The sequence below is a fragment of the Spermophilus citellus genome (genome assembly GCF_964194105.1).
Source record: "Spermophilus citellus genome assembly, chromosome: 3".
In the NCBI taxonomy this organism is placed as follows: domain Eukaryota; kingdom Metazoa; phylum Chordata; class Mammalia; order Rodentia; family Sciuridae; genus Spermophilus; species Spermophilus citellus.
In genome coordinates, this window is record NC_138184.1 from 51,450,298 (window position 1) to 51,475,158 (window position 24,861).

The window sequence follows — 24,861 nt, forward strand, 5'->3', positions numbered from 1 at the left end:
GCACTAAATAATTCCTAAGTTGATGCACTAAATAATTCTCAAGTGCCATCCTTAAATGGTTAAGTGAGAAACTAGAGAAAAAAGGATTTTTGTACTTCTTTTCACTCAGTGTTTAAGAAATAAAAGGATATGACAAACCATGGAAACATCTATGTTAGAACATTTTAAAATCATACAGAGAGTTAGACATACATTTTTTATGCTGCATCGCAATAATTTCTCAACAATCACCTCATCTCTTGGCTTACACTAGGAAGACTGTTAATAACCCATTAATGGGAATATATATTTATGGTTAGCAGGGAAATAATTGCAAATGAGAAATTCAGAAAGCTCCATGTAATTGATTTAGTAATTGAACCTTAAAATAGTTATGAAATAATACCATTTTAATTAAGAAAATTAAGCCATTTGGTAAGGACTCAGCTGAATTACTAAACTGTCAAAAGTTAATACAACTTGAGATTAATTTATAAACTACTAGGTAAATTCTTTTTAAAAGATAAGCATTAGCTGGGCATAGTGGCACATGCCTGTAATCCCAGGGCTTGGGAGGCCAGGCAGGAGGATCACAAGTTCAAAGCCACCTCAGCAACAGTGAAGCACTAAGCAACTCAGTTCAACCCCTGGTACCAAAAAAAAAAATTTTTTTTTTTTTTTACTCACTTTATAGAATTCACATTCACCTGGAGAGTCACAAAATCTGCAGGTATGTCAACGTAACAAGCACCTGGACGACCGTAGATACTGCTTCTTACTGCCTATGTTTTTCACAAGAAGAAGGTTTTTTTAAAAAAATCTCAATCCTTGTTATCATATTTTACTTAAAGATAATTCATTTTATTTGTTTTACTTGAAGATAATTTAAAACTGTAAAATAAATGCTATTTTAATGAAAGACCCCAGCCCCATAACCTAAGGCTTGATTATAAAAAGTAGAAAGTATGTAGTAAACAGGTGAGCTCACCACATGACCTGTTAGAAAGGGCACCCTGCCCACATCACAGGACATGCTTGAGCAAACTGGGATCATAAACGGGAACAGGGAGGAAACACAATGTAAACCTGTGAGATTTATGAGTTTTTCGGGAACCTATAGTGAAAAACAAGTTTACCATAGTGAAAAACAAGTTTACCCTTTAAGTGACATGTATGCTGGATTCAAAAACATCTGTTATTGTACTAGGTGGAAAACAACTCCTTTTTCCCTATAAAAGATCTGTACCCCAAAGCCCGGTGTGCCAGTTCACCAAAGCTTCGGCTGAGGTTTTGCTGTGCACCCGCAGGCGCCTGTGTATTAATAAACTTGCCTCTTGCTTTTGCAGCCAGTGTGACGCTAGTTCTTTTGGACGGGGGATTTGAGGGTCCGGGGGTCTTTCATTAATTTTTCCAGACATCCTTAGTTAGAGGGAAAAAAACTCTAATTAAAATTGAAATGTTCCCCATTAAGTCTACATAATTCAGAAGATATTTCTTGTTTAAAAAAAGAGATTAGACAGAGGTGGTGGTACACAATGTTATCTCAGTGACTCAGGAGGCTGAGGCAGAAGGATTGCAAGTTCAAGGCCAGCCTGGGCAACTTGGTGAGACTCTGTCTCAAAACAAAAAATAAAAAGGGCTAGGGATGGGGGCTGGGATTGTGGCTCAGTGGTAGAGTGCTCGCCTACCATGTGCAAGACACTGGGTTCGATCCTCAGCACCACATAAAAATAAAGATATTGTGTCTACCTATAACTAAAAAATAAATATTAAAAAAGGGGGTAGGGATGTAGCTCCATGGTAGAACACCCCTAGATTCAGTCTCCAGTGCTGAAAAAAAGGGGGTGGGGGAGACAAGAAAGAAAGTATTCACTTAAGGCTTTAAAATTCATGTTCTATTCCACTTTCAGAAATTATTCACTAGACTCTGCATGCCAAGTTTTGAAACTGTAATGTGTACTTTCACCTGCTTCTTAATCCTAATAATCTGGCAAAGTTTTCAGAAACTTTGTGATGTTGTAATATGTATAATATAATTTCTATAATTTGTGGTTTTGACATGGTTCAAATGTGTATATAATAAACGATGGATAGATAAAATAGCTTATTAAAATTCATTTTATTAACCGAGAGAGTTTTTTTACACATTAGTCCCAATTTTCAAAAATAATCTTTTGCAAAAGCAAGGAGTACCCAGGGGTTTGTTACACCTTTATATTCATTTATGCATAATTAAAAAGACAATTATAAAAAGTGAAGCACAGGAAAAAATTTTTTCCAAAAATAACTTACTTCATCACCTCTATGTTTCTATAATTAAATGTAGTTATGGTGAACACTAAAATGTAAAAAGCTTTGTAACAAGGTCATTTTTACCAGTCTGGGTATACTCCTAATTATCATTAATTTTATTGAGAGTAAAAATAACAGTGCTAAAGGTGTAATGCAGTGTTAGAGCATGTGCTTAGCAAGTGTGAGGCCCTGGGTTTAATCCAAAGGAGAGAGTGTTATTAAATACTGTACCTTTTCAATAACAGTGGGAATAGCTTCTATGCTACTTGGCCGGACAGAGAACTTGCTATATAGTCTACAAGCTTCCACCTATATAGAAAATGAAAATTATCAAAACATTCAGCTCATAATCATATTATTCTTCTCAAGTAAGACAAAGTGTTAAGTTATTACTTTCGATTACATTTAGAAGATGAAGAAAATGCATTTTAAGACTATGTCCTAAAGGCCTATTCAAATCATAATCAAATTTCTAACAAGAGACCTTTTTTATTTTCAGACTGGCAAAAATTAGTTTGATAATACCCACCCATCTACCACAGCACAGGAAAACAGGCACTCTCATAACTTCTGGTAAGATAATACATAGAAAAGAAGGCTTACTAATGTCTACAAAAAAATTCAGCAACCATAACCTGAGCCTAGCAATTCCACAACTAGGAATACACAACTTCATCTGTTACATCTTATCTATTTTTATGTTTCTGCCAGTTTCCCCTTTTATGTTTGTTGCTATGCTGTTTGGAACATGTGAATTCAGTAGTGATAAATTCTCACTGTTTAATGTACCTTTAGTGTAATATATCAACTGTTTCTCCTGAGTTTCTGGTATGAAATCTATGAAAAACTTGGACACCTCAGTGTCATGGGCATGAAGGAGAGAATTAAGCTAATCCCTGGAATTTCTGATTATGGTCATGTCTTTTAGTTTTAAGGACTTCTACAAAAAGAAGATACTTGGATTTTAAATCAGTGATCTTTCTCTTCAATTTTAAAATTTACTCTAATAAGCTGTTATTTGTTTTCTTATCAGGCAAAAAAATATTTGTGATGGTCAGTATTCTTTTTTTATTCTCAATGATTGTTTTTGGAGTAACCTTAATTTCCTTTTAATTAACTTATCTGCTCCATTTACTTTTTCAGATATATCAGCATCTTTTAAATAACTAATAATTATTATTATCTTTCTTTGACAAGTAAAATTTCAAGTCCCTTTTAAGTGTATACTTAAATTTATATTAAACTATACCAAAGTATAGAATTTTGTATTAGTTCTTCATTTATAAAATTCTGTTTGGGGTTGTGGGTGTAGTTCAGTGGTAAAGTTCTTGCCTAGCCTATGTGAGACTCTGGGTTTGATCTCTAGCACTGCAAGAAAATCTTTCTAAAAATTCTGTTTATAATTCTGTTCACAATTTGGTTTTAACTTTGCTCTTTACTTTATCCTATAAATGCTCAAATATATTTATATTGTATCCATCATTCATTCTTATGTATTACTTTCTACAACTATTTTTAAAACTAATATTTTATTGAAAAAAATCTTAATTTTACTTTTGAAATACTCTCCTTCTTCCTTCTCTCTTCCTTCTAAAATAAATATAAATTTGTCCAGAGTCTTCTGATAATCACTTTAAATAGGAATTATCCTCTCAACTTTTTATTTCCATGAAGTTTAGGAAGCATAGTCCAAATTCATTTTTATTCCCACTTTTGACTCTTACAAGAACTTATTTTCAAAATTAAAAATCCTGTCAATTTTGGTATATTTCTTGAAAGCCTGATCTCAAAGCAGGAATAAGCCCTTTTTTTAATATTCCCCTGAGATTGTCTTGTTCAGGAAAATTACCTTAGGCACCTCTAATTTATGCCTTTTAAAATTTTTTATTTTGCAGACAGGAGTTCTTATATCTTGTCCATAATTCCTACAGTATATAACTGTGTTGTTAAAATATTAGATACCTGAGGAAACTCCTGGAAGGCTCCCATTGTTTCTTGATTTCTTTCAGAGGAACCACCAATCACAATCAATGGCCTGAAATAGTAATTTTTGAAAAAAGATAACTACAAATGAGACTATGTAAAACCCTCTACAGAGTGTTCAATGTATAACATTGCAATAATGCTAATGAGAAACAGAGAAACAGAACAGATTACATCCTCCCTTAGAAACTATAGGTTGAAAAATACTTAGAAGGCAAGGTGGTGATACTTAGAAGGCAAGGTGGTGAGAGTACCCTTCCTCAATTTCAGAAAAAGGCAACATTTATAGTAAATGTTTTTCCTTACTCCTGCCTCACCCCTACTGGATGCTGATGCTAGACTAACAGGGGTAGAAACATAAAATAAATTTTTTTGCTCTTATTCTTGTTCTTGGGATAGGGGAAAGAGAAATTCAATACTTTATTAGGTAAATCTATTTAGAAATGGCAAAATGACTGACATTCCTCATCAATAAAACTTTTAACCCTTAAGGTGAAAAAAAATCACAGCAAACCTAAAGGTACTCAAAAATATCAGATCCTGATAAAGGGAAAGACTAGGAAGGAAGGAGAGGAAATTAAACATGCTATAAATTGATTAGAACATAAACCCCTTCAACCTGATCTTATTGGTAAAGTACCAGAGATGGGCCAAAGGCAAAGTTAGAGAATAAGTACCAAGCAGTTTGTAAAGCAAACTCAAATACAAGAATCTCAACCGCCTTGCTAACTATACAAAGTGAAGAATTAAGACACATTTTTAAAATACTAAGCTGGGATCTTTAAAAAGTAATTCCTCACTGAAAGCAAATAGAACTATATAAACATACACATACATACACATATGTATATACAAATAAATATACAGAGAGAGGGAAAGAAATTCTAAAATGTTAACAGTGTTCACCTCTAAGTAAAGGAATAAGAATAATTTTCATTTTCCTTATACCTTTTAAAACAGCCTATATTCATGGTATACAATATGGTGTTTAAAAAATACACAAACACATAATGAAGCATGCTAAAGTAAAATTAACATATTCATCATCTCATATAGATACTTTTTCTGTGTGTGGTAAAAGAACCTGAAATCTACTCTCCTGAATCCAATTCCTGAATCCAATTCTATTAATTAACACAACACAACATTAACTATTGTCCTTATGTTGTACACTAAAACTCTAGGCTTATCTATCCTGCATAACTAAAACCTTGTATCCTTTGACCTTCACCTCTCACCTACCCCCTTTCCCTTAATCACCTTTCTATTCTGTTTCTATTTATTAGAGGATTTTTCCCAGTCTTTCCACTGAAGATCAGTTCTACTTGGTAAGATTACAGAGGACATTTTAAGAAAATGTTTTCAGTAATAAAACTTTGATTACCAACAGTTCATATTTGAATTTGCCATACCACCCAAGGCATGGATGAGACCTGGGCCAGAAACAACAAGGCATACTCCTGGCCTAGAAGCAAAACAGAATTTATTTTATTAAAAGCAGATCAAATTTACAACTGAACAAGCAGAATAAGCCCCTAAAATCTTTTTTTTCCCCCAGAACTGGAAACTGAACCCAAAGGCTTGCGCATGCCAGGTAAATGTTCTACCACTGAAGCACATGCCCAGGCTTTTTAAAAATTTCACTTTGAGTCAGGGTCTAGCGAAGTTTCCCAAGCTAGCCTCAAATCTGTGATCCTCCTGCCTCTGTTTCCCACGTAGCTGGGATTATAGACATGTACGATGTGCCCAATCTAGCAATCTCATTTTTTAACCAAATATTTTTGGTCCATAACAACAAATGATTCAGATCACTTTAGAGTGAAATACAGCAGCAATCTTCATGAACTTCAAATAAAGACATGTAGGTCTTTATTATAATTGTAGAAAAATTATTAGAATATTTGTAATAAAAAAGATGATTACATAAGCCTTCTTATAAGAAATAAAGCACATATCATCTTCACATTGAATTTCTCTATCCTCTTCATATTTTGCTCCCATTTCATGTGGGCTAAAATGAGTTGACTGCATAGAGAAGCATTTTGGAAATGGGTATATTTTGTATGAAGAAGGTGATTTTTTTTCCATTTCTTAACAAATAAATGCCAATTCAGGGGCTGGGACTATAGCTCAGTGGCAAAGCGCTTGCCTAGCAATTGTGAGGCACTGGGTTCGATCCTTGGCACCACATAAAAATAAACAAAATAAAGGCATGCTGTCCATCTACAACCTCAAAAAATTAAAAAAAAAGAGTCAACTGACCTTTGAGAGGAAAGTAATTCTGTACATCATGTTCTACCAAAATTCCTTTCCAACTAAAGTTCAATGTTTTACCCTAGAAATGACTTTCTAAGCCTAAAGCACTCAAGAAAGGTATCTCTACATTGATTTCGCCACTTAACATTTATAATTTCTTAAGAATCTTTAAGAAAGACTTTAAAATGCATTAACTTTTCACCAAAAATTAAAACTTCTGCAACAGTACTGACAGAACTTTTTGTACAGTCCAATATGGCAGCCAGTCCACAGATGGTTACTGAGCACTTGAAATGTGGCCCTCATAAATAAGAAACTATAGTTTAAATGTTATTTCATTTTAATTAATTTAAATGTAGTCACATATGACTAGTAGCTAGTCATAGTATAATAAACAATGTAGTACCAGAAGTTCATTAAAAGAAACAAAATTTTGCTGGGCATGATGGCACAAGCCTGTAATCCCAACAACTTGGGAGGCTGACGCAGGAGGATCTCAAGTTCAAGGCCAGCTCCAGAAACTTTAGTGAGACCCTGTCTCAAAATAAAAAAACATAACAAAAAAAAAAAAAAAGGCTAGGATATAATTCAGTGGTAAATTGCCCCTGGGTTCAATTCCCCAGTACCAAAACCAAACAAATAAGTAAACAAAAAATAAATAAATAACAAAATCTTTGAAAGTATAAACTTGACTGTTTCTTAATCATCATTCCAGCGTTTTTAAAAATTAAGGCATCAATGACTATGATTTAAATGTTTTCTGGGCTAAACAAAAAGATCAAATATTGTTTATGTAAATAATGTGACAGAAAGTGGCAAAAAGATGTTATTTTTTGGTTGGCCTATTTTTTTTCTTACTGAAGTTCAGAAGGTCCCCATCAAAGAGGTGGGACTATGGTGAGGTCTAGACTTTTGAGAACCACATTTGTCTATATTTCTTAGCAGTTTAATTACTTATTTCATTTTTGGAAACAAAAAAATTAATAATATAAGTGAAAAAAGGTTAAAAATTATAGGAGTCCAAATTCTGCTTAAAAAATACATGTAGAAAAATAACTGGAAGAAAATACTACAAATTCTTAACAGTATGGGATTAGAGGTAATATTAGTTATATTAGTTTTCCTTCTTATACTTTTCTATACTCTCCAAATTTTCTAAAATGGGCACTTTTTTCTTTCTCCCCCGCTTTTTTTTGTGGTGCTGAGGATTGAACCCTTGTGCATGCTAGACAAGCACTCCACCAACTGAGCTATATCCCAGCCCTAAAATGGAGCACTTTTAAAAATATTAATTTTTACTTTTTTTTTTTTTTATTTATGTGTGTGCACGTGTGTGTGTGTTGCTAGGGATTGAACCCAGGACCTTGTGCATGTGAGGCAAGAACTCTACCAACTGAACTATATCTGCAGCCCAAAAAAGCATTAATTTTTAATAATAAAAGAGGGGTGAATAGTTAGTTAATATAGATACAAACTAAAAATATGATAAGTGAATCAAGTCCCAACAATCTCATTTTTGAACTTAGCATTTTTATATTCAGTGGGCTAGGGCAACTGGGACATGTAAGACAAGGAACGTCAGTATCTGTTCACTAGCGATTCACTACACAAAATGGAAATGTGTTCTACCCCCAAACACTTTTCTGGTATGATCCTTTCAATATGACTCAGAGAATTCTAAATTTCTTATGTTTTTATCAATACCATCTTCTGTAATATTTTCAAATCAAATGATCCTTTAACTGAAGGATCATATTAATGTAATTGAAATAAAGACTTTAGCTTACCTGCCAGTCAGATATCCAACTGCAGAGGCAGCATAACAAGCCTACAAAGCAAGAACACTGGAACTTAATCAAGCATATTGGGATTCTCATAGTGTACATATGAGAACAATTTATTACTAAATAAGAGACTAGAATTTAAATGATAAAAGAGGAATTAGAACACTTCGTTTTAAAAATGAGAAATGTGCTACCCGCAAATTTCAAATAATGCTAAACAGTACCTAAAAGTATCTAATCTCCAGTTTTTAAAAAATTAATCTTTATCATCTGTTATTTATAATATCCTCTTCCAACTGCTTACTTAAAACTGCTTAAATATCTTCAGGAGCAATAGAAATGTCCTCTTTTTCTTATTACTAATACTGGTAATTTGTGGGTTTGTTTCATCTCTTTGTGTGTGGGTAGGGGCTGGGGATTTAAGCCAGGGGCACTCTACCACCCTCCCTAAATTGTGGAGGCTGGTCTTGTGCCTGGAATCCTTCTCATTCAGCCTCCTGAGTCACCTCCCGTGCACCAACACACCCAGCTGTGTTATCCTTCTTTGATTGTTCATCAGTCTCATGAGGTGTTTATCAAATGTATTAATCCTCTGAACCTAAGAGTGTTTTACCACTGAACTATATCCTGCCCTTTTTATCTTTTATTTTAACAAGCATCTCACAAAGTTGCTTAGAGCCTCCCTCATTTGCTGAAGCTGGCCTCAAACTTGTGATCCTCCTGTCTCAGCCTCCTGAGTGGGAGAGATTATAGATGTGTGCCCTGTGCCTGGCTCCCCTACATTCTACCGCATAATTTTGGCAAGTTATTCTGTATATTGGCTTCTTCATGAAATAAATGTAATTCAGGGCACTGATGTGAGAATAAAATCAGGTAATCAATGTAAAACACTCAGAATAGTGCCTGTATACAATAAACTCTATGCAGCTGACTTTCTGACAATCTGCCTGTTTGCTGGTTAACTGACCAAATATGTCTTGGTTACTATAAGGGACTGATGAAAAACAAGTCTTAACCAACTACACCTTTCTCTTTAGCACAAACAAGCTCCTAAATCCTTCTGAACTTATTTTCCTATTCCTTCTGAATAATCCTGTCACTACTTTAATTCAGGCACTAAGTCTTCCTTTGACTACCATCAAGACTCATGTTGCCTGAGGGACGTATGTACTGGATGTTCCACACACATCTCAAACTCAAATGTTCAAAATCAAATTGATCATCTTTCCCCTCCAAACTGGCTCTTCCCTCTATCCAGTGCCCAGCATAGCACCTTAAACCTAAGGAACCCTCAAGTAAGCTTTTAAGACTGGAAAAAAAAAAAAGTCAAGCTGGAGTCTGTCTTCTGGCTCGCAACCTGGTCCTTATTTGTTTGTTTATTGATTGAACTGAACCCAGGGCTTCATGTATGCTCGCAAGTATTTTAACTCTGAGTTAAACCACCAATCCTGCTGGTCCATACTTTATTCTACCATGAATACAATTTTTCTAAAGCAAAATCCTAAATATGTCTCTTACTAATTAGAAAAACTTTTACAGTCTCCCCAATTGCCTACTGTTAAAAAAAAATTCCAAACTTTTCCAGCTAGAGAAGATTCTTTACAGCCTTCTTGGCCTACCTACCCAGTTTCCCAGTCAACCATGTCTTCAAACTATCTTGATGCACCATGAACAAACAATACCTCTACAAGCAATCTTCCCTGTGCCACCAAAGTCCATATATTGTACATCTATTAGGGGAGTTATTATACAGGATAAGTTTTTTCTGTATGTCTTGCTCTCATGGTTACAGACTGTGATCAACTTGAAGACTAAGATTAAACCTAATTCCTTCTTTATATTGCTCTCTAGCACCAGTTATATAGCATAGTTTCTAGCATACAGTACATACCCAATATCCTGTATAAAGAAGACATACACCTCCAGAAAAACAATAAAAAACAAATGCAATTAACAGGTGAAAAACTTCTCCTTGTCATAAAGATAATAGAAAGCAATCCCCCAAAAAAGTGGATTCTTGATCTTTTAAGACAGTATTGTTGACAGAAGGGCAAGTTTGGGATGGCAGAAGAAGCACTGGAAGTGGGCTGACAAAATTTATTGGCTTCTATTCCTTGTTTCCAAATAATACTCCAAGAAAGGAGGTGGCATACTGTGCACTAGACCAGGATTTGGGCAACCTGAGTTTCAATCATGACTTTACCATTTGTGGTATCCTTCACCCTGCCCTGACACCTATTATGTAACATGAGACTTGGCCTTCACTCATTCATCCCGCAGGTACTTACTCTCTCAGCACCTCTAACACACCAGGGTAGCAATATAGATGTGTAGTGAAGAAATAACATCTCTGCTCTCCTGGAGCTCACAGGCTAATAGGGAAGCCAGACTTCATTCAGGAACTATCCTTTCCAATCCTGAAATTTAGACTTGGCAGAGCACAACACAATATACTAGTATGACCAAGTTCTTGGAGCCAGAGTACCTGAATTTAAATCCAGGCTCTGCCACTAATTCACCTGTGTCTCACTTTTCTTAACTGTCAACTAAGATCAACAATAATTAAATTAGGGACTGATGCGTGCAAAGCACTAGAACAGTGGTAAGCACTGAGTGTTTGCAATGAACAGCTATGATTATCCATCATTCTCAATAACGCATCGTCTGAGTCCTTACTCACCGCTTGCTCATTCCTCATCCCGATGTACCTGATGCCTAGCTCCTGGGCTGCAATGGCGATTTCAGTCACCGGGATGCCTACGACGCCAAACATGTACTCCACATTCTGCCGGCGGGAGAACAGGTGAATAAACGCCCGGGCCCCTCCCCAAGAAGCCTCCCGCCCGGGCACCAAAAGGAAACCCCAAAAGACCCCACCCCCAACGCCCCAAGCTCTCCTCGTCCCCATGACAACGCCTGGGTCCCGTGCGGCCACCGTAGGAGCCTTTCACTTCAGAGGCTGCCCTCGTACTTGTGTCTTCAGGGCCTGGGCGATGACTTTAGCACCAGACACCTGCTCCTCGCTTCTGTCACTCCGCTCTGCCAAGTTACTTTCCGGCATCTTCCACCTAAAAGTTCAAGGAACTCTCGCAGCCACCAGCCTGCGGCAAAACAAACCCTCAACCCGCACGCCGCCAGTGGAACCGCGCCTCTGACGGACAGCAGGGCAGCCAACCGCTTTTAAATAACAGGACGGAAGAGGCGGGGCTAAACCAGCCCGCTCCGCGTGAGGTGAGAATGTAAACAGCCCTCTTCCCGGTTCCCCCATTTGCAGACACAGAGTGTGAGAAGGAGGCAGGACTAGCTGGAGGCCGCGACCTATGCCGAGCAGGTAAGAAGCCGCCTCTCGGAGGCCTCCCGCCTTTGCCCAAGGTCCCGACGCTCTTTGGCACCGTGAGTGGCGCATGCGCACGTGGGGCGGAAGGCGGACTGGGCTCCCGAGAGAAGGGGGCGTGGCTCCGGCCCCGCCCCCGCCCCCGCACGGGCAGCTTGCTAAGGGGTCTATAGGAAGGCTGCAGGAATGAGGGTGGCAGAAGCTCAGCTAATGAAGAGCAAACTAGTCTGTGGGTCGTGTTGTCATACTGCTAAATCCTCTGATTTCATAACTTGTGCCTTTGCACTCCGTAAATCATACTAATGCGCCTTACTTAAATCCGCAAGCAGCTACCCCAGCTTCGTAGGTGACACCTGGCTTCCAAGCAGGGGAGAAAGTAACTTGCCCAGACCAGCTTCAGACTATTCCATGAACCTCGAGAAATTCAACCTGTGCTGCTAACCATTACTCTCCATTACTATCTTTCCAAATCAGGACAGGCAGTTTTTCACAATTTTTAACATCAGTCCCTTCCCATAACCAAGCCCTGCTCTTCAGAGCCTTTCAAAACACTTCCCAATAGGAAAGATGTTTGCAGTGTGCAATTTCTGAGGCTATTCCCCAATCCTTAGACCACCTACTCGGTAACAAAGGTAAAAATTATAAATAAATAGGTAATCTGCTTAAAAAGTTATAGCTAGAAGACAAGGAGCCAGAATCATAGGTAGTGAAATAAATGAGAAGCATTGGAAATGAAAGGAATTCTAAACCTAGAGATTTTTAAAGTGTAGTCCAGGCCCTTTCAAAATGTCTTCCTCTCTTTATTTCAACCTCTCTCTTCACCCCAATCAATGGAGAGTGAAATGGTTGCCTCCCTAGCTATGAGGGAGTCTGGGATCCCATCTAAGAGGGAGCTTTCCTTGAAGTCTCAGGTTCATCTAAACAGTAAATGCAGATTTTGCTTCTACTCCAGAATGTATCCGTGTTTTGATATAAAGTGGCATTTTGTTTCTTAAAATTTAATGATCACAATCAAATTTTATTCTTATATAGGGTCTTGCTAAATTGCTGCGGCTGGCATCTTTCCATCCTCCTGTCTCAGCCTCTTGAGTTTCTGAGATTAGAAGTGTGTGCCAATGTGCCTGGCTTAAATACTCAGATCTTAAATATATGAGTTTTGACAGTTATGTATACCTATGCAGCTATCACCCAAAATTAAAATATTTTAAGCTGCTTACCTGCCAAGTAAAACTGATGTTCCAGAAAGATGTAAAACATTCTTTCTGTGCTTTGAATAGTCCTTAGCACAGTGACTCCTACCTCTATTTGAGTAACTCCCCTCCATTATGTGCTATAGTTTATATTGATACTTCTTGACAGTGCTTGCATGATTCTCATTGCATCAGAATCACATGGAAAATACAATTCTTTGGCCTTACCTCAGATCTCTTGAATTAGCATCTTTTTGGAGGGCTGGAATTGAACTTGGGGGCACTGAGCCACATCCCCAGCCCTATTTTGTATTTTATTTAGAGACAGCTTCTCACTGAGTTGCTTAGTGCCTTGCTTTTGCTGAGGCTGGCTTTGAACTCACAAGACTCCTGCCTCAGCCTCCTAAGCTGTTGGGATTACAGGTGTGCATCATGAATTAGCATCTTAGAACATGTTAGGCACTTGTATTTCTTTTTAAAGCTGCTACCTGATTTGTGCATGTGTGTATGTGGTATTAGGGAATGAAACCCAGGTGTGCTTTACCATTGAGCTACATTCCCAGCCTTTGTTTTTTTGTTTTGAGATGTAGTTTGGCCATGTGGCTGAGGCCAGCCTCAAACTTGCAATCCTCCTGCCTCATCTGGAATTACATGCACCACCACACCTGATTTTGATTTTCTTCCCAAATTCAGAACCACTAGCTCTGTACTCATGTTGGTGGTAATAATTAAATGTCTGATTGCCTAACTATTACCAATGTAATACAGTTGATGAACTTGGATTTATAGGTTCAAGGCTAAACCTGTTTGACATTAACAGCACAAGCTGCATAGATGGTAGTCAATTCATGGGACCTTGTGTCTGCTTTCCTGTCAAAAAAGAATTACTGACAATATGAAGTGCAGAGGGAATTTCTCTAGAATTCAAAATAAGTGGTTTTGCAAAAGCATAAATCCTCAACAAGCTAGATTCTACCAGTTAGCAAAGAGAAAAGCCAAGTTCTTGCTTTCACCTTTACCCCTTTCAGTTCAGAGTGCAGCCTTCCCTTATTCACTGGTCTCTGATGATTCAGCAGGAGTGCTGAGTCCTGCCCCAGGATTCACAGGGTCAAAGAGCAACTCCTTGTCAGTCCAATTGTAGTTAAAAGACCCCAGGATCTGGAATTTATCCAAAGCCCTTTGTGCGGACTTTGTAACCACTGACCATGTTCTTTATTACTTTTGTTGGCAGTAGGCATGGAATTTTATTTGCTGGATGTTTTGTTTTTGCTTATTTATTGGTTTTGTTTTTTAATTTATTTATTCATCAAAAAGGAATAAGCCTAATGTTTTTAAAAATAAAGACTAAATAATTAATAACATGCTCTCCAAAGAACAAAGCTACTCATCCAGCCTGCATGCTGATTATTCAAGGGTTCTAGATCTGAGATTATGAAAAGAAGCTATTTGACAGCTGTCTCCCACCTGGGTGAAGAGAATATCTAGGCAATAGGTAAGTTAGCATCTGGCGAAAACATACTCTTGGAAGACTGCAGCTTCTACAGGCAGTGACTCCTTAGACTCCAAAACACTGATTGTACATTTTAATTTCAGTAACCTAACAAGGACACTAAGAACCTTTGTGATTATTTTAAAACACAACACTAGCAGGACCTGTAAGAAATAGTCTCGTGGACATGTTTTATTAAAATTATGAAGGGTGTGGATATCAGTTATCAAATGAAGAAATAAATTGGAGCCAGATGTGGTGGCACACACCTGTAATCCTAGTGACTCAGGAGCCTGAGGCAGGAGAATCATAGGTTCAAGGTTAGCCTGGTCAGCTTAGTGAACCCCTGCATCAAAATAAAAAGGACTAGGATGTAGCTCAGTGGTAGAGTACCTTTGGTTCAATACCTAATACAAAAAAAAAAAAAAAAAAAAGGTAGAAAGGAAAAAATGGGATTATTTAGGATACATTATAAAATGGCTAAAAAAGAAAATTACAACTGAATGTCTTAAAAACAAATAAAAAGCCAGCAAAAGGAATAAGGAAGAAAATCTATGTGGCATGTTATTTTTAAAAACAACACTTAAAACTATACAAAGGAAATGTGCTATGGGAAATATGTCAACAGAGATGAGGACATAAATTAATATCATAAAATGATTCTTTGAATAAAACAGGTTAATTGATTTTGTTTGTTTCTTATTAAATTTATAGACTGCAAAGTACCAAAAGATAAGCCTGAAGCAAAACCAGTGAAAAGCACCTTTATTATGGAGCCATCAGGGGACTGCTCAATAGCAACTAAATAATAAAAACTCCCAGTGCCTTTTACAGGTTGACAGGCACTGAGAGTTTTTCCCGGGGGCCCTCTGACCTAGAAAAAGGTTGGATTCCTGCCCATGGCCTACATTGGCAAGCCCTTAACCTTTGCCCTGCATTTGGATGCTTGTGAGACCTAGGCCTGGAGCAGGGAGCATTATGGGAATAAGATGGGAGGAATGTTGTTTCCCTGTTCTAGCTTTGAGTCATCCATTATGGAGTTTGGGGGTTTTGGTGTTTTTTTTTTTTTTAAGCAAATTTGGTTTAGTTTGACATCAGCGGTAAACATCACTGACAAGAATGTTTTTTTTGTGTAAAATACACCAGGAAATGGTGATAACTGTATGTAGTGTTGTGTGGTGCGGACATAAGAGATTCATTTCAAATGGCTTGGAAGTCATGTCATATTATTCCTCTTGGTGATGCATGTGTGTTTTGAAACATGGTATCAGTATCACCAGTACTGAAAGAATTTCTGTTTTCATTTGTTTCTTCTAAGTAGCCATTAGTATCATTACAGCCCCTTGCTTTAGCTAGCTACTTGTTTATTTATTTATTTATACTGGAAAATGAACCTACGGGCACTTTACCTTTCAGCTACATTCCTGCTCTTCTGAATTTTTGAAAGAAGGTCTCACTAAGTTACTAAGGCTGGCCTCGAACTTGGGATCCTCCTGCTTTGGTCTCCCAAGTAGCTGAGATTATGGGTGTGTACTACCATGCCTTGCTTAGCTTTTTAAATTGTACCTTCTTGCCTGGCAGGTGTTGCACACCTGTAATCTCAACTACTTGGGAGACTGAGGCAAGAGGTTCACAAGTTTGAGGCAACTTAGTGGGCAACTTAGTGAGAGCCTGTATCAGAATCAAATAAAAAGGGCTGGGGATATAACTCAGTGGTAGAGCACTTGTCTAGCATATGTAAGGCCCTGGGTGTAATCCCCAGTACCCATCGTCCAGAAAAAAAGTTGTACCTTATTGCTTTGTTTTGCTTTACATCTCTTCTCTGAGTCTGCAAAACAAAGAGTCACTCTAGGGCAGACTCTCTTGAGTGATTCGCAGGGTGCAGGGTTGAACTAGGTACATCTCCAAGTGAATGACAGCTTCATTATGAAAACTTAGGTCTGTGAACTTGTCTCTTCATCACAACCTTTAAGTTCCTTTTCAGAGCTTAGATGTGATTTATTGTTCCATACGTTTAACATTTATGACATCTTTCAGGCACATGAAAGTAACACATTGATACACACAGCTCCTATCTTTAGAAATATGATGTTGAAATTAAATGAGCCTCCTGCATGTCCCTTTCCTATTGCACTGCCTTCCCTATCCCATTAAATTTGATGTTTGTAATTCCCACATTACCCTTTTTTTCAGGCAATGGACATTGTCTTAATCCATCTTCTGTTGCTGTAACTGAATACGTGAGACTGGGTAATTTATAAAGGAAAGAGGATTTTTTTCCTCATAGTTCTTGAAGCTAGGAAATCTAAGAGTATGGTGCTGGAATCTGCTTGGCTTCTGGTAAGGGCCTCATAGCAGAAGGACAAGCAGATGCATGAGGAAGAGAGATAAGGGGGCAGAACCCCTGAGATAGTGAATCCACTCATGAGAGAAAAACATGAATTCATTCACAGGGGCTTAGCTCCATAAGCAGACACTTCCTCCCGGGCCCTGCCTCCCTGTACTGCTACAGTGAGGAATTAAGGTTCCAACACAGGCATTTTGGGGAACATGCTTAAAGAATTGCAGACATTTAGATCCTGAACATCCTTGTGAATCTCCTTGTGTACATATGTGAGAATTTATGAAAGAGAGAGTGTGAGTGAGTGGGTGGGTGTGTGTGTGTGGGAGTGGGTGTGTGAGAGTGTGTGTGAGAATGGGGAGCTCATTATCAAGTTTATCAGAAAATGCCAAATTGATCTTAAAGTCATTGTATGAATTTATATCCCCTCCATCGGTGTTTGAGAATCCCCTCCAAGTCCTCAAAATGGGAATTTTGAAAATTTTTGCCAATGATGGATATGAAATGGCTTCTCATTTCCATTTCCCTGACTCCTAATGAGGTTAAGTTGTGTGTGTGTGTGTGTGTGTGTGTGTCCATGCACACACACACACACACACACACACACACACAGACACACAAGCATGCAGATTTCTTCATCTGTGAATTACTTGTTTATATTTTTTGCCCATTTATTTATTGGATTATTTAATTTTTATTGATTTCTATATGTTATTTATATATTCCAAATGCTAATTGTTTGTCTTTTAACTTTGTTTTTAGTTTCTTTTGAGATGCAAATGTTTTGAAGTTACATGTGATAATTTTTTCCTTTATGTTTTGTATTTTTTGCATCTTGCTTAAAAAACATCCCTAATCTGAGGTCACAATGTTCTTTTCTCTGTCAAAAAGTTTAAGTTTTGTTTGTCATATTTAAGTCTCTAATCTACCTGGATACATGTCTAGGACACATCTAATCTACCTGGATACATATGGAGATAGAAAAATATTATACCCACATACACATAAAATGGGAGGCAGTAATCCAGAGTTTTGTTCATATTTTTCCATGTAATATTTTTATCCGATAGTTTGCTGTATAACTGACCACCTCAAAATTTAGTAGCTTAAAACAACTCCTATTTATTTAACTTGTGCTCCAGTGAGGTTGAGCTCACTCCTGGTCCTGTGGTCAGTTGCCAGTCACCTACATTCCTCTGACTCTGGATGTTGATTACTGGGAGGTTATCCACCTAGGTGTCCAATGTATCTGCCACTGAGCCAGGCATCCCTCATTGCCCACCTACCCAATTTCTTCATATGATTTCAACAGAATGCAAAAGGGAACAGGCTCCATTGTGGAAGCTTCTGCCTGTCATATGTGGCAGCATCCCATTAGCCACAGCAAGTGACCTGGCTGACCTCAGGCTCTGAGTCAAGGCATTAAAGTTACATGATAAGGAAACCTACATACAGAGCGGGGAATAATTGCTGGCTATTTTTGTAGTAGTCAGTTTATCTTAATTCAGTTGTCCAAATACCATTTAAAATATTTCATTCTTATTCCAATGAATTATTCATAATGTGACCTGTCATATATCAAAGTTCCATATCTATCTCTATATACCTATGTCATCCATATATATATATATCTTCCTTCTGCTTCACTCTTTTGAAACTATCTTGTCTATTGTATTCATTTTAAGGAAAAGGAAGGGATGGAAGATAGATTAAAAGATTATAAAAGATATATTAAAAGAGACTTAAAAGAGATTTAAATTTGTAATGGGCAAGACTAATAATGTCTAGGGATGCACAACAGGTGACAAAGCTATTTTTAAAACATAAGGAAATGATGACAATAAGAGCCAGAGTTATGAATACCTGATAACTTATGAGTAAGGCTGTCAGGTTTTTCAAAACAAAAACAGAAAAATAGGACACCCAAATTCTCAGTTAAATGTGAATTTCAAATTAATAGTAATAACTTTTTAGTATGTTCTAACATACTTATTTATCTGAAATTCAAATTTAATTGGGCCTCCTGTATTATATTTGGCAAAGCATGATTTTCAAGAGGGAGTTTACCTGCCTCAACCCTCCCTGTAGCTAGAGGAGGTCATGTGTCCCCGCATGGATCAAAGCAATTTAAATGAAGGTCACCAGGCAGGGCTTTGTGGAAGTCTGATGGAGCTGCCAGATACCCTTCCACCTCTGCACGGCAGGGTAACTGGAGTTATATAGTCATCTTGCTACCACGAGGTGACCCTAAAGATGAAGACACATGCTAAGGACAGTGAAGCAGAAAGAGAGGAGGACCCAGGTGTCACCTAAAGTCCTGGAGCTCCCACCTGTCAGGTTTTGTCATCACAATTTTATCATTTCCTAAGAAGACAATTTCTTCTTTTACTATATTCTGGGACACATTAAGTAGCATTGGGATTATTTGCTCCTTTGAGGTTAGGAAGAATCCCTGTAGAACCTATCTGGGCCTCTTTTTTTAAATATTTATTTTTTAGTTATAGGTGGACACAATATCTTTATTTTATTTTTATGTGGTGCTGAGGATCGGACCTAGTGCCTCACGCATGCTAGGCAAGGAATATCTGGGCCTCTTTTGAGGCTGGAAAATGAGAAGGAGTGGTTTTTGGTAAGTATTTCTTCTATGTTTCTTGGCTGGATTTGGTTTTCTCTTTTATCTGAAGTTTTGGGAAAATTTATTTTACCAAATGGGAAATGAATATATATGTATGAACATATTGAATATATTCAATGGTAAAATGAATATATATTAAGAATGCAATATATATTATTCATTTTATTTAAATTTTCAAAATACACAGAATTGAAAAAGTAGATTGTTCATTATTTTAATTTCTTTTGTATTTGTAGATAATTCTTTTTTAATATTTATTTTTTAGTTATGTTGGACACAATACCTTTATTTATTTACTTTTATGTGGTGCTGAGGATTGAACCCAGGGCCTCACACACGCTAGGCAAGAGCTCTACCGCTGAGCCACAACCCTAGCCCCCAATAATTACTTAATTTTTACATTTCTTTTCCCCCTTAAGTAGGTTAATTCATAATTTTTTCAAAAAACGAACTCTTAGGCTTATTTGTTCTACCATGTTTAAAATTTTCTAACTTAAGTTTTCACTTCTGTATTTCTCCTTTCTTCTCTCTTCAGTCCTTTATTAACTTTTCCCCTCATTCTTACCACCTTTTGTTGGTTTTATAATTTCAACATCATTAGAGTTTGTAATATTTGCATTGTGTTCTATAAACATACTCCTCATATTTATTTTATTGAAGGCTCTTGCTATAATTTTTCTGTTCCTTTCTTGCTTGGCAGACGTTTTTTATCAATATGTCTTTTTCAAGAAAAGTTAATGAGAAAATTTGATGAGTTCTTACTTTTTTTTCTGGTACCAGGGATTGAACCCAGAGCTTTGTGCCTGTGGGGGCTCTATGAACCCAGGGGTGCTTGACTGCTGAGCCACATCCCCAGTCCTTTTTATTTTATTTTATTTTATTTAGTTTGAAACAGGGTGTCACTAAGATGCTGAGGTTCTTGAATTGTCAAGAGCAACCTCTGCAGGTGCTAGGAAACTGAGACCACCAAATTCTAGCCTTGAATTTGCCATCCTTCTGCCTCAGCCTTCCAAATTGCTGAGATTACTGATGTGCACCACCACACCTGGCCTGTTTTTTCTATTATTTTAGCTGCCTCAACTTTTAGAAAGTTGTTCCATCAAGTGTGTGATGCCCAATTCTAATTCATGATATATTGAACCCTTGATTTTGAGTTTACTTTTATATATGTCCTAAGGTATTTAAATGTATTTCTAAATTGTTTTTTAGTCATCTCAATATTACTTATTCAACATTTCCCCTCGTTATTTTGAGCATGGTGCATAAAAAGACTGGGCTTTTGGACAGAATAAATGTGGGTGAAATTCTGACTCTGGATATCATTCCCCTTCTGGTTTTAGGATAACCTCTTCCCAAAAAGAAGCTGGACTGTACTCCTGTGCTTTGTCTCTGGTGCTAGGAAGGTAGCACAGCATCCTGGAAGAGACTGAAACTTCCATACTAGCCCTGTGTTCCCACCACCCTCAAGTCAGTCCCAAGTCTGAGGACCTGGACCCTTGTGCCAGGTATGTAGAGAGCCTGTCAGATGTCTGCCTTGCTGTGAGTCTGGGTGGCATAGGGCAGTGGGACCTGTGTTAGAACCAGAATGCTATGGCTGAGCGGGGACCTTTGCTGGAGCCGTAGGTAGGCACACATGCAATCGCCAGTTTAACCAAACAGAAAAGAACAACAATGCTCAGTGCCTCCAGGAAGAGAAGCAAGGTGAAGGTGCTAATCATCTCCCTGCAAGTCTGCCATGCTGTGAGGGAAGAAGTCTGCCAACTTTGTGAATAGGTCTGGACAGGTCACTGTCATTCTTGATTGTGTTCTGCTCTGTAACCAAACGCTGTTGACCACTTGCAGTATGCTGTGTGTCCCCACATCTTCCCACCGTGCCTGTGTCAAGAGCATCCTCTGTAGGTGCTAGGAAACTGACACCATCAGGACCCAGTGGCCTGCCTTTTGCTATTTCTAACTAGGTCAAGATCAAATACCTACTGAGTTTGTGATCCTCAATTGGCCCACAAATGGAGTAGCAAACTTGTAGAGTCAGCCTGGGCTGAGGTTCTTTCTGTTTCTATAGAGTCTATTTCTATAAAGTGAAATAGACTCTAAGGCTGTATACAAATACTACATTTTACGTAAAACAATTCAGCATTTGTGGAAGACTTTTTTTTAGGTACTGGGGATTGAACTCAGGGTTACTTTACCTCTAAGCTATATCCACAGTCCTTTTCATCTTTTATTTTGAAACAAGGCCTCACTAAGTTGCCAAAGCTATGCAACTTGCAATCCTCCTCCCTCAGCCTCTTGAGTTGCCAGGATTACAGTCATTGCCCAGCCTCAGGAAGACTCTTGGTGTATTGGGGTAGAATCCAGGGCCTCACATGTGCTAGGCAAGTGTTCTACCACTGAACTACAAGCCTAGCCCACAAAGAAGTTTTATTTTATTTAAATTGTGAAGATAATTTCCCATTTGAGAAAAAGAAATATGACATTTAGGTTAACTTGTCCTTTAATTGCTCATTTAGTTTAAGATAAATTATTCTTGTTAATGGAGCAGAAATTGGCCTTAATCAAAGGCATAGTGGAAAGTTTTTCTGTCCACCAGTCTCCTTTTTGAAGATAATAGCTCTAATTTATTTTTAAAGTGAAAACACAATTTACCAGTTCAACCCAGAGGCTCTATAATTTACTTACTCTTCCTTGTACACTCAGCCTTGGTTACCACTCAGGAGTGTTCACACTTGACCTTTCCGACCGCTATGTCAAAAGTCTCACTAATGGATCTGAACAAAGCTGTCCAAGCTAAAACTGATCCAGGGACAAGAAACAGACAAGCTCATGGCCAGCATTCTCAGATAGGAAAACCAGAAAATAAGAGGCAGTTATGGGGCTTTCTGGGAAATAAAAAAATCTCTTATTTCTGTACACTGAGATTATGTAAATTAGGTGGAGATGGACATTATTTTTACTTCTTACATAAAGGAATTAGAGGAGGAAATCACAAAATTGTAAGAATAGTTCTTAAAATATTTGGAACTTTACAGTGTTTTCTTGGCATCATGCCAGCTATACATAGGCACTTAGACTGTGCAGATCCTGATGCCTCAACAGGTCCCTCAGGGTTTGTTCCTCCAGATGTGACATTTCCTTTGCTGCTTTTCCTCACCTCCCTTTCCAATAATGGGACTGTTATTCTCCCTGGCAAGTAAAGAGTGACAAGATCTTTCATTATAAAGATCAATAGATCCACATATAATTTTTATTTTATTGTAGAAGCATGGTTAGGAAGGAAACACAGCTAATTATGAGATGAATCATTTAACAAGCTGGGAAAAGAAATCCCTTGTGTAGTGATTGACAAGCCACCAGATTTCCACAAAATAGATTTCTATGTAATTTCAACTTTGACTTATTTTCTCCTAGATCTAAAGAACTTCCCTAGTCAGGATTGGTGTATGAACTGAGTAGCAGAGCTATAGGCCTTGCAAAGATCAGTTGCTCACCTAAAGATGCCTCTCCAGCATCTCCCCCCACCCCATCAATCACTTCCATCCACTAGACTCTTCCTATTGGCACATTGTAGGGACCTTGGATTTTGCTCTGTATTAAATGGAGAGTCACTGGAAGATTTTCAGGAGGTGTAGTGATTGGCTCAGGTTTTCCTAGTTCTCACTGGCTCCTCTGATGACACTAGACTAGAGGAGGACAAGGGCCAGGAGGTATTAGGAGAATGGTGGGTGGCCGTTATTTCTCTCTCTGTGATTCCATTTGTCATTAGTGACCTCCTTGTTTCCTTGGCCCCAGCCACACGGCTCTCCTTGTGGTCTCAGGCCCTCTGCCTGGAATGCTCCTCCAGACACCTGCGTGCCTTCTTCTTCCCTTCTTCAGCTGTTTGCTCATGTATCCCCATCTCACTGAAGCCTTCCCACCCTTACTATTGAAAATTATACCCCCTCCAACCACTAGCCCTCGCTACCCTCTTCACTGCCTTGATTCCTCCTTTGCACTGATCAGCATCTGGCCTGTAGGTATTTATCTCATTGATTATGCCTGGCCTCCTGGTCTGTGCAGACTGAGCTTCATGAGGGATCTTGTCCGCTGTCATATTATTACTGGGTGTACAAGATCCCACCCATGTAGGAGCAGACTAGGCCATAATGTTCTCTGCTCCAGAAATATTCAGAGTCGGATTGGTAGGGAAAATAAGTTTTATTCAAATCCAGCTTTGAAGGAAGATGGAAGAAACTTCATTGTTTCAACAGTTCCATCTCTGAAAAGCTCTGGGACAAGGAAAGGTTTTAAGGGGGGAAGGGGTAGATTAGGACAAAGATAGGATTCCCACAGCTTCCATCTCCTTCTTAGTTCTAAAAGCAGTATCACAGGTATTTCACTGGTTCTTGGAGCCTCCTTATACCCAAAGGAGCCACTCTCCTTGGACCACTATCTTTATCTTCCTAATTTCAGGAGATTGGGAAGGGGAGGCTTCCAAATTCAGTTTGTTTCATCACCTAAAGCTGAGCCTGGCTCAAGTGGGTGTTCGTAGATGTCTGAAGCAAGCGTTGGCCCGGCTGTTTCCTGGCAGTGGGGTTCAGGGCACATCACAAGCCAAGAGAACAGAGCATACTTGCAGAGAGTAAGCACATTGTCACTCAACTGTGCATCCATATAGGTCTCCCTACAGCTCAGTCTCCTATGTCAGAGGCCTTTCAATGAAACAGATTATGTTCTGCCTTGCCAGGCCAGGCACACATACCCACAGTCAGTATTTTCTCTAGGGTCCAAGTCCCAACCAGCTCTAAAGATGAGTCACTTGGATTAAAAAAAGAAAAGAAAAGAAAAATCCCTGATTCTGTCATAGGAAAACAGGGAGCTGAAACTCTAAATCTTGGTTCTTGTGTTCTGACAAAAGAAAACTTAAAGTCAGACACCAAAAAATATGCAAGACAGTTTTATTGTAAGTAAAGTTTTATTGAGGTAAAAGTAAAAGCAAGGCAAGGCTCAAGCAGAGAGAGTGGGCCACCTCCAAGCAAGAGGAATGACAAAGGAGCCAACGCTGTATCTAAACTACTACTGTTTGATGCTTCTCAGGTGTCCAACTCCTCCTTCACATCAGGCAGTAGAGGTTTTGACCTTAGTTGGTCCTCTACAGAACTGTCGTGGTGGCCATCCTATTTAGAGGGGCTTCGTCTACAAGTCAATCCCATGTTAATGTGGGCTCTGGGGTCAGTAGCTGGTCAGAAGTTATCTTAGTGCCCCAGTGCTACTAAAGGAATCCTTCCTACGCAAATGGAGACACCTATGGCCATAATTCCTAGCATCACATCAACCTCAATGGACCCTGTCAAGAGTTTGTCCCATTAATCCTTTTAACATATTTTCCAGTTAGCTCCTTTACTTCTGTTTATTTTCTATAAATTAACTACCACCCAATGCTTTCTCAGAAATTAGTTTAAAGGAGACCCTAAAATAATTAAAAGAATGCTTGTGACCTTACCATGCATTTCTCTGTTCATTGCTGTCTACTACCCAACAACTTCATAACACCTTATTCCCAGGGAGCCTTGTACCCTAATTTGCCTGTACATACTGTCCT

General features: G+C 38.2%; 2 protein-coding genes across 13 annotated transcripts in view; one reads left to right on the forward strand and one right to left on the reverse strand.

Moving 5' to 3' along the window:
* Positions 1–11,405, reverse strand: part of HACL1 (2-hydroxyacyl-CoA lyase 1) — a 45,587-nt gene extending 34,182 nt beyond the window's left edge. For 2 of the 4 annotated variants that reach the window (XM_081286323.1, XM_081286324.1), the window contains exons 1-7: positions 11,266–11,405; positions 10,975–11,079; positions 8,298–8,338; positions 5,639–5,719; positions 4,234–4,306; positions 2,503–2,580; positions 667–761 (exon numbers count right to left, since the gene is read on the reverse strand). In XM_081286323.1, the coding sequence (XP_081142449.1) occupies positions 667–761; positions 2,503–2,580; positions 4,234–4,306; positions 5,639–5,719; positions 8,298–8,338; positions 10,975–11,079; positions 11,266–11,355 (563 nt within the window). In that variant the 5' untranslated portion in view covers positions 11,356–11,405. The remainder of the gene's footprint in view (positions 1–666; positions 762–2,502; positions 2,581–4,233; positions 4,307–5,638; positions 5,720–8,297; positions 8,339–10,974; positions 11,080–11,265) is intronic. The other 2 variants (XM_081286325.1, XM_081286326.1) reach the window with 1 other exon arrangement.
* Positions 11,389–24,861, forward strand: part of BTD (biotinidase) — a 31,372-nt gene continuing 17,899 nt past the window's right edge. For 2 of the 9 annotated variants that reach the window (XM_081286329.1, XM_081286337.1), the window contains exons 1-2: positions 11,512–11,625; positions 20,624–20,788. The gene's annotated coding sequence lies outside the window, so the exon portion shown is untranslated. Of the gene's footprint in view, positions 11,688–14,194; positions 14,311–16,500; positions 16,558–19,146; positions 19,278–20,623; positions 20,789–24,861 lie in introns of those variants that run through there. The other 7 variants (XM_081286330.1, XM_081286332.1, XM_081286334.1 and 4 more) reach the window with 7 other exon arrangements.